Raw genomic sequence first — 14,093 nt, 5'->3', positions numbered from 1 at the left:
GGACATTTTTCATTTCAACACACGATGAAAGGTAGTTGAAACCCTGACAGAATGTAATTCAGTTGCTCCAGTCCTGGGTGGTTCTGAGCTACAATGGGAATGCCTCTCTGTGGCCAGACGTGGGACTTTGGGAGGTGGTGGGAGACTGGAAAGATAAGGCACAGGAGATTTGTTTTTGTGCAAGGTTGAGAGGATAATTACATTCTGTGAAGGCTTCAGTGAGACACACGGTATAATTCAAGAGGAACTGCTCATCACTGCAGATGCGATGACCACAGGTGGCTATGCTGTGTGGAAGGGACTTCTTGGTGTGGAATGGGTGGCAGCTGTCGAATTGGAGGTATTGCTGGTGGTTAGTGGGGTTGGTATGGATGGAGGTACTGATGTAGCCACTTTTGAGGTGGAGATCAACATCTAGGAAAGTGACTTGTTGGGTTGAGTAGGACCAGGTGAAGCAAATGGGGGAGAAGTTGTTGAGGTTCTAGAGGAATGTGGATAGGGTGTCCCTCCCTGATCCAGATTGCAAAGATGTCATCAATGAATCTGAACCAGGGGATGGGTTTAGGATTCTGGGTGTTTAGTCAGAATTCCTCTAGATGCCTTATGAATAGGTTGGCATAGGATGGTGTGATGCGGATGCCCATAGCCGTGCCATAGGTAATGCCTTCAAAGGAGAAGTAATTGTGGATGAGGATATAGTTGGTCACGGTGACTAGGAAGGAGGTTGTTGATTTGGAACCCATCAGGCATTGTAAAGGTAGTGTTCAATAGTGGTAAGGCCATGGGCGTTGGGTATGTTAGTGTGAAGGGAGGTGACATTAATAGTGATGAGCAGGGCACCATGTGGTTAAGGGACAGGAACTGTGGAGAGCCAGTGGAGGAAATGGTTGGTATCTTTCATATAGGAGGGTAGGTTTCAGGTAATGGATTGGAGGTATTGGTCTACGAGAGGAGAGATTATCTCAGTGGGGCACAGTAACCAATCACAATGGGGTGTCCTGGATGGTTAGGTTTATGAACTTCAGGAAGCACAAAGAAGGTGGGGGGGGGGGGGGGGGAGTGGTAGGGGTGAGCAGAGAGATGGACGCTGGCGAGAGGTTCTGGGATGGACCTAAGGATTTGAGGAATGACTGGAGATCCTGCTGGATTTCTGGAATGGGGTCACCATGGCAATATTTGTAGGTGAAGTATCTGACAACTGGTGGAGTCCTTCTGCCAAGTGATCCTTACGGTTCAAACAATAGTAGTGGAGCCTTTGTCTGCAGGTAGGATTATAAGGTTGGGATCAGTTTTTAGATGGTGGACTGCGGTTCTTTCTGCGGATGTAAGGTTAGTTTGCATGTTGAGGGATTTGGGGAATGATGGTGAGGCGAGGTTCGAGGTCAAGAAATTCTGGAAAGTTAACATGGGGGTGATTTGGGGGCAGTCGGGGTGGATCATGGTTGGATGGAGGAGTGAAGTGAGTTAGACAGAGTTCAACATTGGTCTTTGGTTGTGTCTGATTGGTAGGATTGGTGGTGAAAAAGTGTTCCCACTGAGAAGGAGAAAAGATCTTTCACAAGTCCTGCATGATTGAATTTGGGAGTGGGGGCAAAAGGTGAGGCCTTTGAAATGGACTGATATTTCTGTGGGGCTAAGGCTTCTTGAGAAAAGGTTCATGACTGTGTTATGGGTATGTTTAGATTCTGTGTTCTGTGCAATGGTGGGAAGGAGTTTTGGAGTGTGAATAAGTGTAGTAGGCCTGCGAGACAGGGTTTGTCAGCTATGAGGGCACAAGGAGGAGGTTTTAAGGTTGTTGTAGAGATGGTGGACAGTGGTACTCCAACGCGGAAGTGAGCAGGGTAGAGACATTTTTGAGGTGGCATTGTGCATGTTGCTCTAGTTCCCGCAGGGCAAGAGTTTCAATGTGTGTTATGGGTTCCAGGAATTTGGGATTGCATAGCAGAAGAATTTTGCAGATGGAAAGAAGGTACTGCAAGGAGGTTTGGGCTTGGTTGATATGGTTTTACAGGACTGTTGGTGAGGGCCAAGGATTGGCGGAATCTGTAATACTCGTCTGACATTGTATTTTTGTGATATCCTCTCAATTCTTGCATACATTTTATCAGCCTTTCATATTGTTGTCTTCTTGTCACCACTGTAGAGTCTTGTACCATAGGAATCAAAGGAGAGGATGTTGTTTGGTGGCTGGTATCCTCTTTACAACACAACTGCGCACATGTATTAACACAGTTCTCTATTTACTTAAACAGATAGCTGCTACTTAACTTTAACAGTGTGCATGTGTTGTGGTACGAGCTGTTCAATATTAGTCCACATTAGGCTCACTGTTGGTGAAGTACAAGTCCCGCTATATGATGAATGACAGACGCCAAAGTGGAGTGCAAGTTGGTGCGTCAGTGAATGAGTTAGTGACTGAGCGACTGTGCTAATGCTTGTGACTGACTGACTGAGACTGTGACTGACTGACTGAGACTCCCAGTCAGCGGCAGTAATCGAAATACTTGTGGTCGAGAGGATGTTGGCAGTGGGGCGTTGCTTGCGAGTGTCTTTGGACTCTCTCGTGATAGGCGCACTTAATCCAGCACTTACTATTGATCTTCTCGCTACATCTTTGCTGAGTGGTGTGCTGGCGACAGGTTACCCCCTCCTGAAATGCCGCACAGTTATCGTGTGGGGAAGATGCAAAGGACGACAAGGAGGAAGGCAGGACACTGGACATACAGATGAGCCAGGAGCCATGACTGTGGAGGATGGCATAATCCTGTCCGTACCCCACTATCTTGCTTGCGAGGTAACAAGAACATCCTACGGAAAACTGCTGCCAGGGCACACGTCCAGGCCTGACGGTGTGTCCTGGCACAATGACGGCGACTGTAATGGCGGGTCCAGGTCCATTGGGTCAGCGAGCGGGAGCGAGGGAACAGGACACATCGTTCGTCCGCTCCTCGTGGGGTGCCCTGGTGTGATCAGCGGGTGGCAGCAAAGGCTGCGCAGTCCTATGAGGCTGTGAGTTTGGGGCAAGAAAAGTTGCAGAATCACAGGGCAAATGACACACAAGAGTTTCTTTCTGGTGGTGGTGCTGCAAACCATCGGGGCTGCAGTCAAGTATATAAAAGAGCCGATGAATTCCTGAAACATGCTTCTTTCCCAGTGCCCATGGTTGCCATAAACCCTGCAAAGTGATACTTGCAGACCTTTGGCAGTGCTGGATACTGTGGAGGGTGTAATAGCGTCCAGTGGCGACGGCCATGCAGGAGTTCCACCAGTAATGATCAGTCGTGTGGGTGTGAGTGATAGGAGGTGAGAAAGAATCACAGCGCCTGTTCCCATGTGTGGCTAATGCAAAGATTGGCCATCTGTTGTTTAAAAGTGTGTAAGAAGCGTCCTGTTTCTCTGTTGCACTGGGGGTGGAGCGAAGCTCTTGTTAGATGACAAATGCCATTTTGTTCACAAAACTGTTCAATATCACATGAAGTGAATTGTGGTCTGTTGTCCGACACAATTGCTTCTGGCAAACCTTTTACACAAAATATGGAGGACAACACGTGAATGGTGCTACGCAATGTGTTAGAAGCCATAGGCACCGCAAATGGGAACTTGCTAGAAGAGTCTACCAATATGAGCCAATGATCATTCCAAAGTGGTCCTGCAAAGTCAATGTGCACACCGGCCAAGCTGTGAATGCCTGTGGCAGACTGGATTGATTTTCCATGCATGTGCGGAACTGTGGCGTCACTGCCAAGTACAGTGCCGTCGCACTACCTGTTCATTTCGAACAATTCCCCAATGTCCTTGGTGAAGCAATTGCAACACATCCTTGTGCAACACTTTGTGAATAAGCACATGAGATTGTCCATTGTCAGTTCGAACGAGAATCACACCCTTTTGAATGGAAAGATTATGCCGGCATGCAAAGTATTGGCACACAACTGAATTCTAGATACTGTTCAGTGAGCGAGACCAAGATGTGTGAATGTAATGCAACAAAATCTTGAGATCTGGGTCTGCTTCTGTGGCCTGTGAGATTTTTCCATAGTGCAAGTGAAAAATTTCCAGCAATTCAGAGTTGTGTGCATCGATTTGGGAACAAGATGCAGCAGATGCATCAAAATGAGAGTCTGGGCCAGTCAGAAGGCGAGATAGGGTGCCTGCATTGCTATGATTTGCTGTAGGTCTGTACACAATTTCATACTGATACTCCAAAAGCAATTTTTGAGCATTGTGTCTAGGAACCGGCTTTGATTGATGAAACAAGGACTACAAAAGATTGTAATCTGTCACTAAATAGAACTTACGACCATACATATAGTGATGGAATTTTGTCACACCATACACAATAGTGAGGGCATCTTTTTCAGTTTGTGAATAATTGCACGAGTTCGAGTTAACAACTTTGAGGCAAAAGCAATGCATCTGTCTTGTGCACCAAGCAAATATTTGAACAGTTTTTAAGTGCAAATTTACAACAAACATTTTCTGTGATTCTTCATCCAATGGAATTTGCAAGTAGGCATCATGAAAATCTATCTTAGAAAAGTAATGTCCTACATCAAGCCTGTCCATGAGTTCCTCATGGTGAGGTAATGGATAGCTACTATCTGTGGATTGACTGTCGACTTGAAGTTAACACAAATGCAAATGCGACCAGAAGGCTTAGGCAACAAAATGAGAGGACTTGCCCGTTGACTAGCTTGAATGGGAGCAATTACACCATTATCTTTCTGTTCACTGGCTACTTTGACTCTTAAAGCAATTGGAGTGGGTCAGGCCCGGAAAAACTTAGGCTGTGCATTGCATTTCAATGTAACGTGTGCTACAAACTTATTAGCTTTTCCCATTCCTTCTGAAAATAGTTAAGGAAATTCTTTAAGCAAGCTAGTGACACTGTGTTTTGGTGCAAAAGCCAATACTGAAAGTACATTGTCTTGGATGTTAAGTCCAAACAAATCAAAGGCATCTAAGCTGAATATGCTCTCACTGTCTCTTGATTCCAACACAGTAAAATTGACTGTCCTATTGTGAGATTTGTAAGTGGCAGGCAAACTACACTGTCCGAGCACTGGAATTTCCTGTCTGTTGTAAGTAGTGAGGTGCTCGCTAGATTTAGAAAGGCATGGTGAGCCTAACTGTTCATACATGGCACGATTAAGCAAAGTTACTGAGGCACCTGTGTTTAACTGAAAGTTCACATGACAGCCAGCAATTCGTAATGAAACAAACAGTTTGTTAGGACGTCATTGTACAGCATTGGGGCGAGGAGGAGGCAAAACCTTAATCTTACTTCTTTCAGAACCTGTTGTAGGTTTTGAAAACACAGTGTTCACTGCATATGCATGAGCCTGTTTTTTCTGGGAGCAAGCAAAATTGGCGTTTTTGTGCCGTTGCAGACAAACTGCTTGGACATGGCCTTTTTTTCCACAGATGTAACATGTTGCGTGATGTGATGCGCAATCCTGTCTTTTATCGCACGCAAAACATGTAGGGTAAGATTTCACTAAATTCACAGGCCTGTTTACTTGTCTACATGGCTGTCCATGCAGCTGTGTACATGCCCAATTTTGTGGCCACGTGGGACAGTCGTGAACAAGGGGCGACTCGACCCAACAGATAAGGGCCTGGTCAAACTTATTGGCTGCTATGGCACCTGAATCATATTGCTCTAAGATTTTCATTACTTGAGGAAGGGAAGGATCAGAATACTTTTAAGATCTGCTCCCATATTCTACTATCTGGGACATTGAATATTATAGCATCACTTGTCATGAGATCACTGTAAAAGTTGCCAAAAACTACACTTAAATTTACACTTCCTAGTCATGCCTGTTCAGGATTTTTTCTGCAAGTGAAAAAAACTTATATCTGGCTGCAGCTACTTTGAATTGCTGGTCATAATATTGAGTTAATGCAGCGACTACTTGGTCATAACTAAGTTCGTTGGGAGATGCAGTTGAGAATAGTTTTTGTATTAATCTGAACCCTGGGGACCTCACGATCAAAAGGAAGTATTATGCCTTGACAGTACCTTGAATATGATGACCTTGACAATGTGCTTGGAACTGAAAAACTTGTCAGATTTCTCATATTGGGCCTCTGCGACTGAGGTGTGAGGGCTGGGTGTGAAGGGGGAGGGTAGCCATGGTTTACACAAATATGTTAAAGCAAAAAAGCAAGCAAAGATTCTGAAAAGAGAAATTTGATTAGTTCTGTGACTCTCCTCCTGGAGTACATGCAAGGAACACAGCAACAATTGAGCAAATAGAAAGAGCACCTCGGCAAGCTAAAACACAAGAGAAGCAAGCAAACTCTTCGGCCAAGTTGATTATCTTCGATCTGCATTGAATTATCCTTGTCACCTCTGTCGTATTGTCGTCGCCACTGTGGAGTCTTGTACCACAGGAATCAAGGGAGAGGATGTTGTTTGGTGGCTGGTATCCTCTTTTACAACACAACTGCATGCACATATTAACAGGGTTCTTTATTTACTTAAACAGATAGCTGCTACTTAACTTTAACAGTGTCCATGTGTTGTGGTACAAGCTGTTCAATATTATTCCACATTAGGCTCACTGCTGGTGAAGTACAAGTTGCGCTATGCGATGAATGACAGAAGCCGATCTGGAGTGCAAGTTTGCGTGTCAGTGAATGAGCTAGTGACTGCGCTAGTGCCTGTGACTGACTGAGACTGTGACTAACTGACTTAGACTCCCAGTCAGCGATGGCGATCTAAATACTTGTGGCCGAGAGGGCACTGGTGGCATGTTGCAACTACTATCAACCTTCTTCGTCTACATCTACATCTACATTTATACTCCGCAAGCCACCCAACGGTGTGTGGCGAAGGGCACTTTACATGCCACTGTCATTACCTCCCTTTCCTGTTCCAGTCGCGTATGGTTCGCGGGAAGAACGACTGTCTGAAAGCCTCTGTGCGCGTTCTAATCTCTCTAATTTTACATTCGTGATCTCCTCGGGAGGTATAAGTAGGGGGAAGCAATATATTCGATACCTCATCCAGAAACGCACCCTCTCGAAACCTGGCGAGCAAGCTACACCGCGATGCAGAGCGCCTCTCTTGCAGAGTCTGCCACTTGAGTTTGTTAAACATCTCCGTAACGCTATCACGGTTGCCAAATAACCCTGTGACCAAACGCGCCGCTCTTCTTTGAATCTCCTCCGTCAACCCGATCTGGTACGGATCCCACACTGATGAGCAATAATCAAGTATAGGTCGAACGAGTGTTTTGTAAGCCACCTCCTTTGTTGATGGACTACATTTTCTAAGGACTCTCCCAATGAATCTCAACCTGGTACCCGCCTTACCAACAATTAATTTTATATGATCATTCCACTTCAAATCGTTCCGCACGCATACTCCCAGATATTTTACAGAAGTAACTGCTACCAGTGTTTGTTCCGCTATCATATAATCATACAATAAAGGATCCTTCTTTCTATGTATTCGCAATACATTACATTTGTCTATGTTAAGGGTCAGTTGCCACTCCCTGCACCAAGTGCCTATCCGCTGCAGATCTTCCTGCATTTCGCTACAATTTTCTAATGCTGCAACTTCTCTGTATACTACAGCATCATCCGCAAAAAGCCGCATGGAACTTCCGACACTATCTACTAGGTCATTTATATATATTGTGAAAAGCAATGGTCCCAAACACTCCCCTGTGGCACGCCAGAGGTTACTTTAACGTCTGTAGACGTCTCTCCGTTGATAACAACATGCTGTGTTCTGTTTGCTAAAAACTCTTCAATCCAGCCACACAGTTGGTCTGATATTCCGTAGGCTCTTACTTTGTTTATCAGGCGACAGTGCGGAACTGTATCGAACGCCTTCCGGAAGTCAAGGAAAATAGCATCTACTTGGGAGCCTGTATCTAATATTTTCTGGGTCTCGTGAACAAATAAAGCGAGTTGGGTCTCACACGATCGCTGTTTCCGGAATCCATGTTGATTCCTACATAGTAGATTCTGAGTTTCCAAAAACGACATGATATTCGAGCAAAAAACTTGCTACATCTTTGCCGACGAGTGTCCTGCGACAGCTTATGCCAGCAAGGTATAAATACCATCATAGTAGGCTTTTGTTCCTCTTCTTAAGCTCTTTAATTCTCCCCTCTGAACTAGATTCAGCATATTTCTTACCTGTCCACCCAGTGAAATATTTTTAGGTGTCATTTTTTTCTGTCTTACACACAGTGAAATTTAAAGGAGCACTACACGTAAGATGTGTTTTGTTTTCATTGACGAATCATCATCATCATTGGTGGTTCTGTAAATATAGCATACATTATACATTGAATATAATAGAGGGAAACATTCCACGTGGGAAAAATATATCTAAAAACAAAGATGATGTAACTTATCAAACGAAAGCATTGGTATGTTGATAGACACACAAATAAACACAAACACACATACAAAATTCAAGCTTTCGCAACCCACGGTTGCTTCATCAGGAAAGAGGGAAAGACAAAAGGATGTGGGTTTTAAGGAAGAGAGTAAGGAGTCATTCCAATCCCGGGAGCAGAAAGACTTACCTTAGGGGGAGAAAAAGGACAGGTATACCTGCGCGCACGCCCACAAACACACACACACACACACACACACACACACACACACACACACACACCATCCGCACATATATGTGTGTGTGTGTGTGTGTGTGTGTGTGTGTGTGTGTGTGTGTGTGTGTATACCTGTCTTTTTTTCCCCCTAAGGTAAGTCTTCCCACTCCCGGGATTGGAATGACTCATTACCCTCTCCCTTAAAACCCACATCCTTTCGTCTTTCCCTCTCCTTCCCTCTTTCCTGATGAAGCAACCGTGGGTTGCGAAAGCTTGAATTTTGTGTGTGTTTGTGTTTATATGTGTGTGTATCAACATACCAACGCTTTTGTTTGGTAAGTTACATCATCTTTGTTTTTAGATATACATTATACATTCCTGCATTTTAATTCTGTAACAATAATGGAAATACCCGGATAGGGCAATATGTTAAGTAAGTGGAAGACGACCAGTTGCCTGTAGTGGATTGATGCATAATACACAGAAACATATACATTACTAAGAAATAGTCTTTGCTTGTAAATGCTATATTTACAGAACCGCCACTGATAACGCTTTGTCAATAAAAGCATAACACATCTGGTGTAACACTCCATTAAATTGCAGTACTAAAAAGAAAGAAAACATAGAAAACATGCTTTTATGTGACAAAGATGCCAGAGGTGCACCATATTCCAGCCCCATATCCATGAGGTAATGCTGCTAGTGATATTCAGGGACAGCAGAGACAGTGCTCAAACTGCTGTGTGATGAATATCTTTTTAAAGATGTTGCTGAGCTGTGGATTTCTTTTTGCTGGGGGAGGTGAAGCTCTTTGGTATATGAAACCACTAGAAGAGCTGGTTGTCCAATGGGCTAAACTTGCAGTGCTTATTCATGGAACACCTGGTTGTCTACAGCATAGACAACCATTAGTGTAGAGATGCCCATTATGCATTAATGTAAATAGATAACATTTTCAAAACCTGTCTAAAACAATAACCATCATGTGGCAGTTAAAACACTCTCTCTGGACACCATTAGCATTCAAACATTCATGGACTTGCAAGGAAACAATCCACCTGTGACATTTTTGTCACATAAAAAAGTGTTCCTTTATATCTCCTCTAAACACTAAAATTTTGTATACATTGTTTTTTTACACCTTGTATTGCAAAGAGTGACTACAGCTGAAGGTTTGTAAGTATAGACCTGTACGTGTTGGTTTCGAATAAATGCTGCGACCCATTCTGCCACCTAGAAAACAGGTCTGAGAATGGGAGCTGGTCACTTTGCTAAATCTCAGTCAGGAAGTGGATGCCTGGATACGGGAAGTTAAGGTGCCGTAGGAAGTCTTGAAGATAATGTTGTCAATGCAGCAAAATAACAAGGAAATCGTATATTTATTTCTAATTTTATCAGCTCTTCCAGCAGTGCTACGTCAGGCAGATGAAACAAAAATGAAATAAAGTATTGTGTGCTTGAACATCATAAAAAAAATAGAAAATACAGGTGTAGAGTCATTGTAAGTGTGATGTTAGATCCTATGATGGTGTGGCATCCTAGGTGAAGTGAAGTATGAATAGTGAAATGAGAAGAGATAACAACTCACTATATAGAGGAAGCCCAGCAGTATATTGGCATTTAAACAGCATATTGGACACAGTAGAGTAGTGTCTGAACATGGTATCTTCTTCAGAATATGTACACATATGTGCCTCCCCCCCCATTTCACTGCAGGGCCCCCGTGCATGTGCATACATGCCCGCCCCCTTCTCCCCCTCCCACTTCACTGCACGGGCTTCGTGCACGTGCCGCCCCCCCCTCCCCCCCCACACACACACACACACATAAAATTGCTACCTGTGGCTCAGTACTGTGTCTTTTAAGTACAGTGAATAACAACCTTCATGCTCGTAGCTTCATCGCTTCCCCTCTACAATGAGCTATCTTTTTTTCATACCATTGATCAAATTTACATTGTATATATTCCATGCCTGCTCGGTGAAAATGGTCAAGAGGCAATTTTTTTTATAAAAGTAGGATTGATTGCCTGTCAAGCTCTCATTCATAGTAAAAAAAAAAAAGTGTATTGTTGATCTTATGAACTCCACTACAGGATGCGGTCCTCCTCTAGACTTTGCTACATGTAACAGTTTTTAGCTGTATATACCCATCTTATGTTTGTACGTTTTATATTGTCATCTATTCATCTCTCATTAGGTCATCACCTTGTCTTTCCTTAGCTCTTGATATGAGGCAAAGATCTTCCTTGCTCCATCAACAATTTATTGACATGGTTAAATGTCACACAGGCCTCCCTAGTTGTAAAGTTTCCCTCTCAGATATATTGGAAGCTTCATTCTGAAAACTATATTTGATTTGCTAAAAACACACAGAATAATGTTTACTGCTCTGTTTATTTCTTCTGGTAGTCATCCAGTCATTATGCATTGCCTTGACTACCAAAATTTATTAACTGGTTCTATGACATTATTATTAATTTGAACTATTTTCTTGTCTATATGTTGGCTGCACATTATTTTCGTCTCTTTATTGTTACTTCTCAGGCATACTTTCAAATTTGCTATTTTAAGATCTCCTCATGATTATGTAAGTTTATCTGCCAAAGAGAAAACAATACATTGTCATCCACAAAAAGAAAATGATTTTGTTATTGATACATTAACTTATATTCCTCCTCACAGGAAAATGTTGTATATGTTATCAAGTGCAAGTCATTTCTCTAAATGATTATTGCTCATTATAGGCATTGCTTAATTTTCTCTATTAGATTGTGTTTTATTACATTATTTCAGTTCTCTTAATATTTCTTTGAGAGAGAATTACCAAAACACTGCCAAACAAAATTTCTGTCAGATTTTCTGCATTACACTATTTGTGATTATTTTACAGGTGTGCAAGAGAAACATTTGACACAAAAGATCTGACTGCCAGTGTAGTGATTTGCTTCTACAATGAACATCCCGCGACACTATTTCGAACTGTTCATTCTGTCCTGAACCGTTCATCATCAGACACACTGTTTGAGGTAGTTCTGGTTGATGACTGCAGTGATCAGGGTATGTTCTACCTTTAAAGTTAAATACTATAAAATTCAGTTAAACCTATTATTCACAACAATTGAGGTGTTACGAATTAAATGAACACACAGTATTAATAATTGTATTATTTTTACTCTGTTATGTGACCTTAAAGAAGACGAATTTATGGAAATGAAAGTAAACTAAGAATTATTGACTGGTTGAAAACACATTTCTGCAATTACATCCTTGTTACATATATTAGGATCTGGCGTTTGCTCATGGGAAAAAATAGTAATAGTGAGCATTACCTTTGAGATTGGGCATGGTGAGTAGTTGATATTCAGGAATGCCTTTAGTGCGACAAAGATGCCGTTGTCAACACTTCACTAAGTTTGAACAAGGTTAGGTAATAGGGCTACAAGAAGCTGTATGTTCCTTCTGTGATACTGCAGAAAGACTTTGCAGGAATGTAGCCACTGTACCTGATTGCTGGCGGCAGTGGTCACCAGAATGTACGAGGGGGGCCCAAAAGTAACCGGAATCATAATGCTGCACATCATGTACATGTAGTAGCAGGCTGCGCTGCCAGAGGGTTGTAGTAGGAGCTCTGTTGAGTCATTCTGCCACGCGGCATCACCCAACAGTGAGGAGTGTGGTTTCTTTGGCAGTTCTTTAAGTGTGTGTACAGTGCAGACGTGACACGAGGAAATGGCTAAGTTCTTACGAACAACGTGTTGCAGTAAAGTTTTGTTTCTTGCTCGGCAAGAACGCAGCAGAAACTGTTGCGATGATTCACACAGCCTACAAAGACCATGCTCTTCATAAAATGCAAGTGTACGAATGGTTTTCTCGGTTTAAAAAAGGAGAAATGGTGGTTGAAGATCAGCCCCGTTCCGGTCGACCTTCAACTGCTCAAAGTGAAGACAACATCGACAAAATCCGTGATCTCATCAGTGAAGATCGACGCAGGACAATCGACCAACTCAAGAACTTGTCTGGGTTGTCCTGGAGCTCAATTCAGCACATGGCTCTCAGCGTTCGCCAGTTTTTGGCCTCAACGAAGACGACAACCTTGACCCACGCACCCTATTTGCCGGATTTAGCACCTTCTGACTTCTTCCTATTCCTGAGGATGAAAAGAGACTTGAGAGGGAAGCGTTTTGCGGATGTGGAAGACGTAAAACGCAATGTCATGAAAGTGCTAGCAAGTATCAAAGAGGAAAAATTTAAAAGGTGCTTCAAACACTGGAATCAACGTTTGGACAAGTGTATTAATGATAATGGAGAGAACTTCGAAGGAGATTAAGGCTTTATTTGAAAACAATAAAGTATATGCTTTCTAGAAAGAAATTCCGGTTATTTTTGGGACACTTACCTTTCAGCAGAAGAAAGGACAGCCGCACACAACCAAAAACATATTCTGACCTAATCATCTTGCTGCAGGCAAAGGCTCCACCAATGTCGTGATGAGTTGCAGTAGCTACCGGGCAGAAGCCTGTGCCAGCTGTCTGATCCATCCACCTACAACATCTGCCATAGTGATCCCATCCCAAGAGCCCAGCATAACTTCCAATCCCTACTCAAATCCATAGATCCAGAGTCACAACCTCTCCCCTATGTCCATCTCCGTCCTCAACCCAATAACAACCCATACACACCCCTTCTACATCCTCCCCAAAATCCATAAATCGTGGAAACCTCATTGTAGCAGGCTAATTTGCTCCCACTGAAATATTTTCCACTCTTGTTGACCAAATCCTCCAACCAGTTGCCCAAAAACTATCCTCCCACATCAAAGATATCTACCACTTCCTTCACAAACTTTCCGCCATCCCCACTCCTTTATCTCCTGAATCCCTACTCGTCACTGTTGGTGCACCTCTCTTTGCATCAACATCCCTTATGCCCATCACCTTACTGCTACTAAACACAACTTCTCCCAGTTTTAAAGGCACTTTTGTAGGATGGGTGTGGATATACAGCAGAAACGTAGATTAAGTTCAGAATATAAATAAAGAGTTACGTAAGATATTAATTAGTATAAGCGGTTGTATTGATTGTGGCATGCAACCGCTGAAACATTAGAATAATTACACAGTTCAGTTGTCTTGCCAAGAAGATGGCACCTTTTTTGTTCTGGAAGCCATCCTGATCGGACACATTTGGCACACTGCCATTATTATATGTATTGAGATGCAATATCACTAGGCATATTCATAGTTTCACACAGCAACAGAATAAATGTAAGTGTCTGTGTTATTCAGTTTAGTATAATATATTGTGAATACAGTGATATTATTTAATCTTGTGTTTCATATATGTTGCAAGCTATTCTTCCACTTAAACAGCGTCTTGGCAAGACTAACGTTTCCATGTTACAAATTATATCAAAGGTCCATAGATCCCTCTCACAACCTCTCCCCCATGGGAATTATTCAATGTATGAAATCCGATAAAGAATCACACGTGGCCAAACTTACAATGA

General features: G+C 42.7%; 1 protein-coding gene across 1 annotated transcript in view; it reads left to right on the top strand.

The window, feature by feature from the left end:
• Positions 1 to 14,093, top strand: part of LOC126092572 (polypeptide N-acetylgalactosaminyltransferase 35A) — a 154,894-nt gene that overhangs the window by 56,342 nt on the left and 84,459 nt on the right. Inside the window, exon 4 of the mRNA XM_049908250.1 lies at positions 11,478 to 11,644. Coding sequence (XP_049764207.1) covers positions 11,478 to 11,644 — 167 coding nt within the window. The remainder of the gene's footprint in view (positions 1 to 11,477; positions 11,645 to 14,093) is intronic.

The sequence above is a fragment of the Schistocerca cancellata genome, chromosome 7 (assembly GCF_023864275.1).
Source record: "Schistocerca cancellata isolate TAMUIC-IGC-003103 chromosome 7, iqSchCanc2.1, whole genome shotgun sequence".
NCBI lineage: Eukaryota > Metazoa > Arthropoda > Insecta > Orthoptera > Acrididae > Schistocerca > Schistocerca cancellata.
Note: the sequence above shows the minus strand (reverse complement) of the source record. Positions and strands in the feature narration are given on the sequence as shown.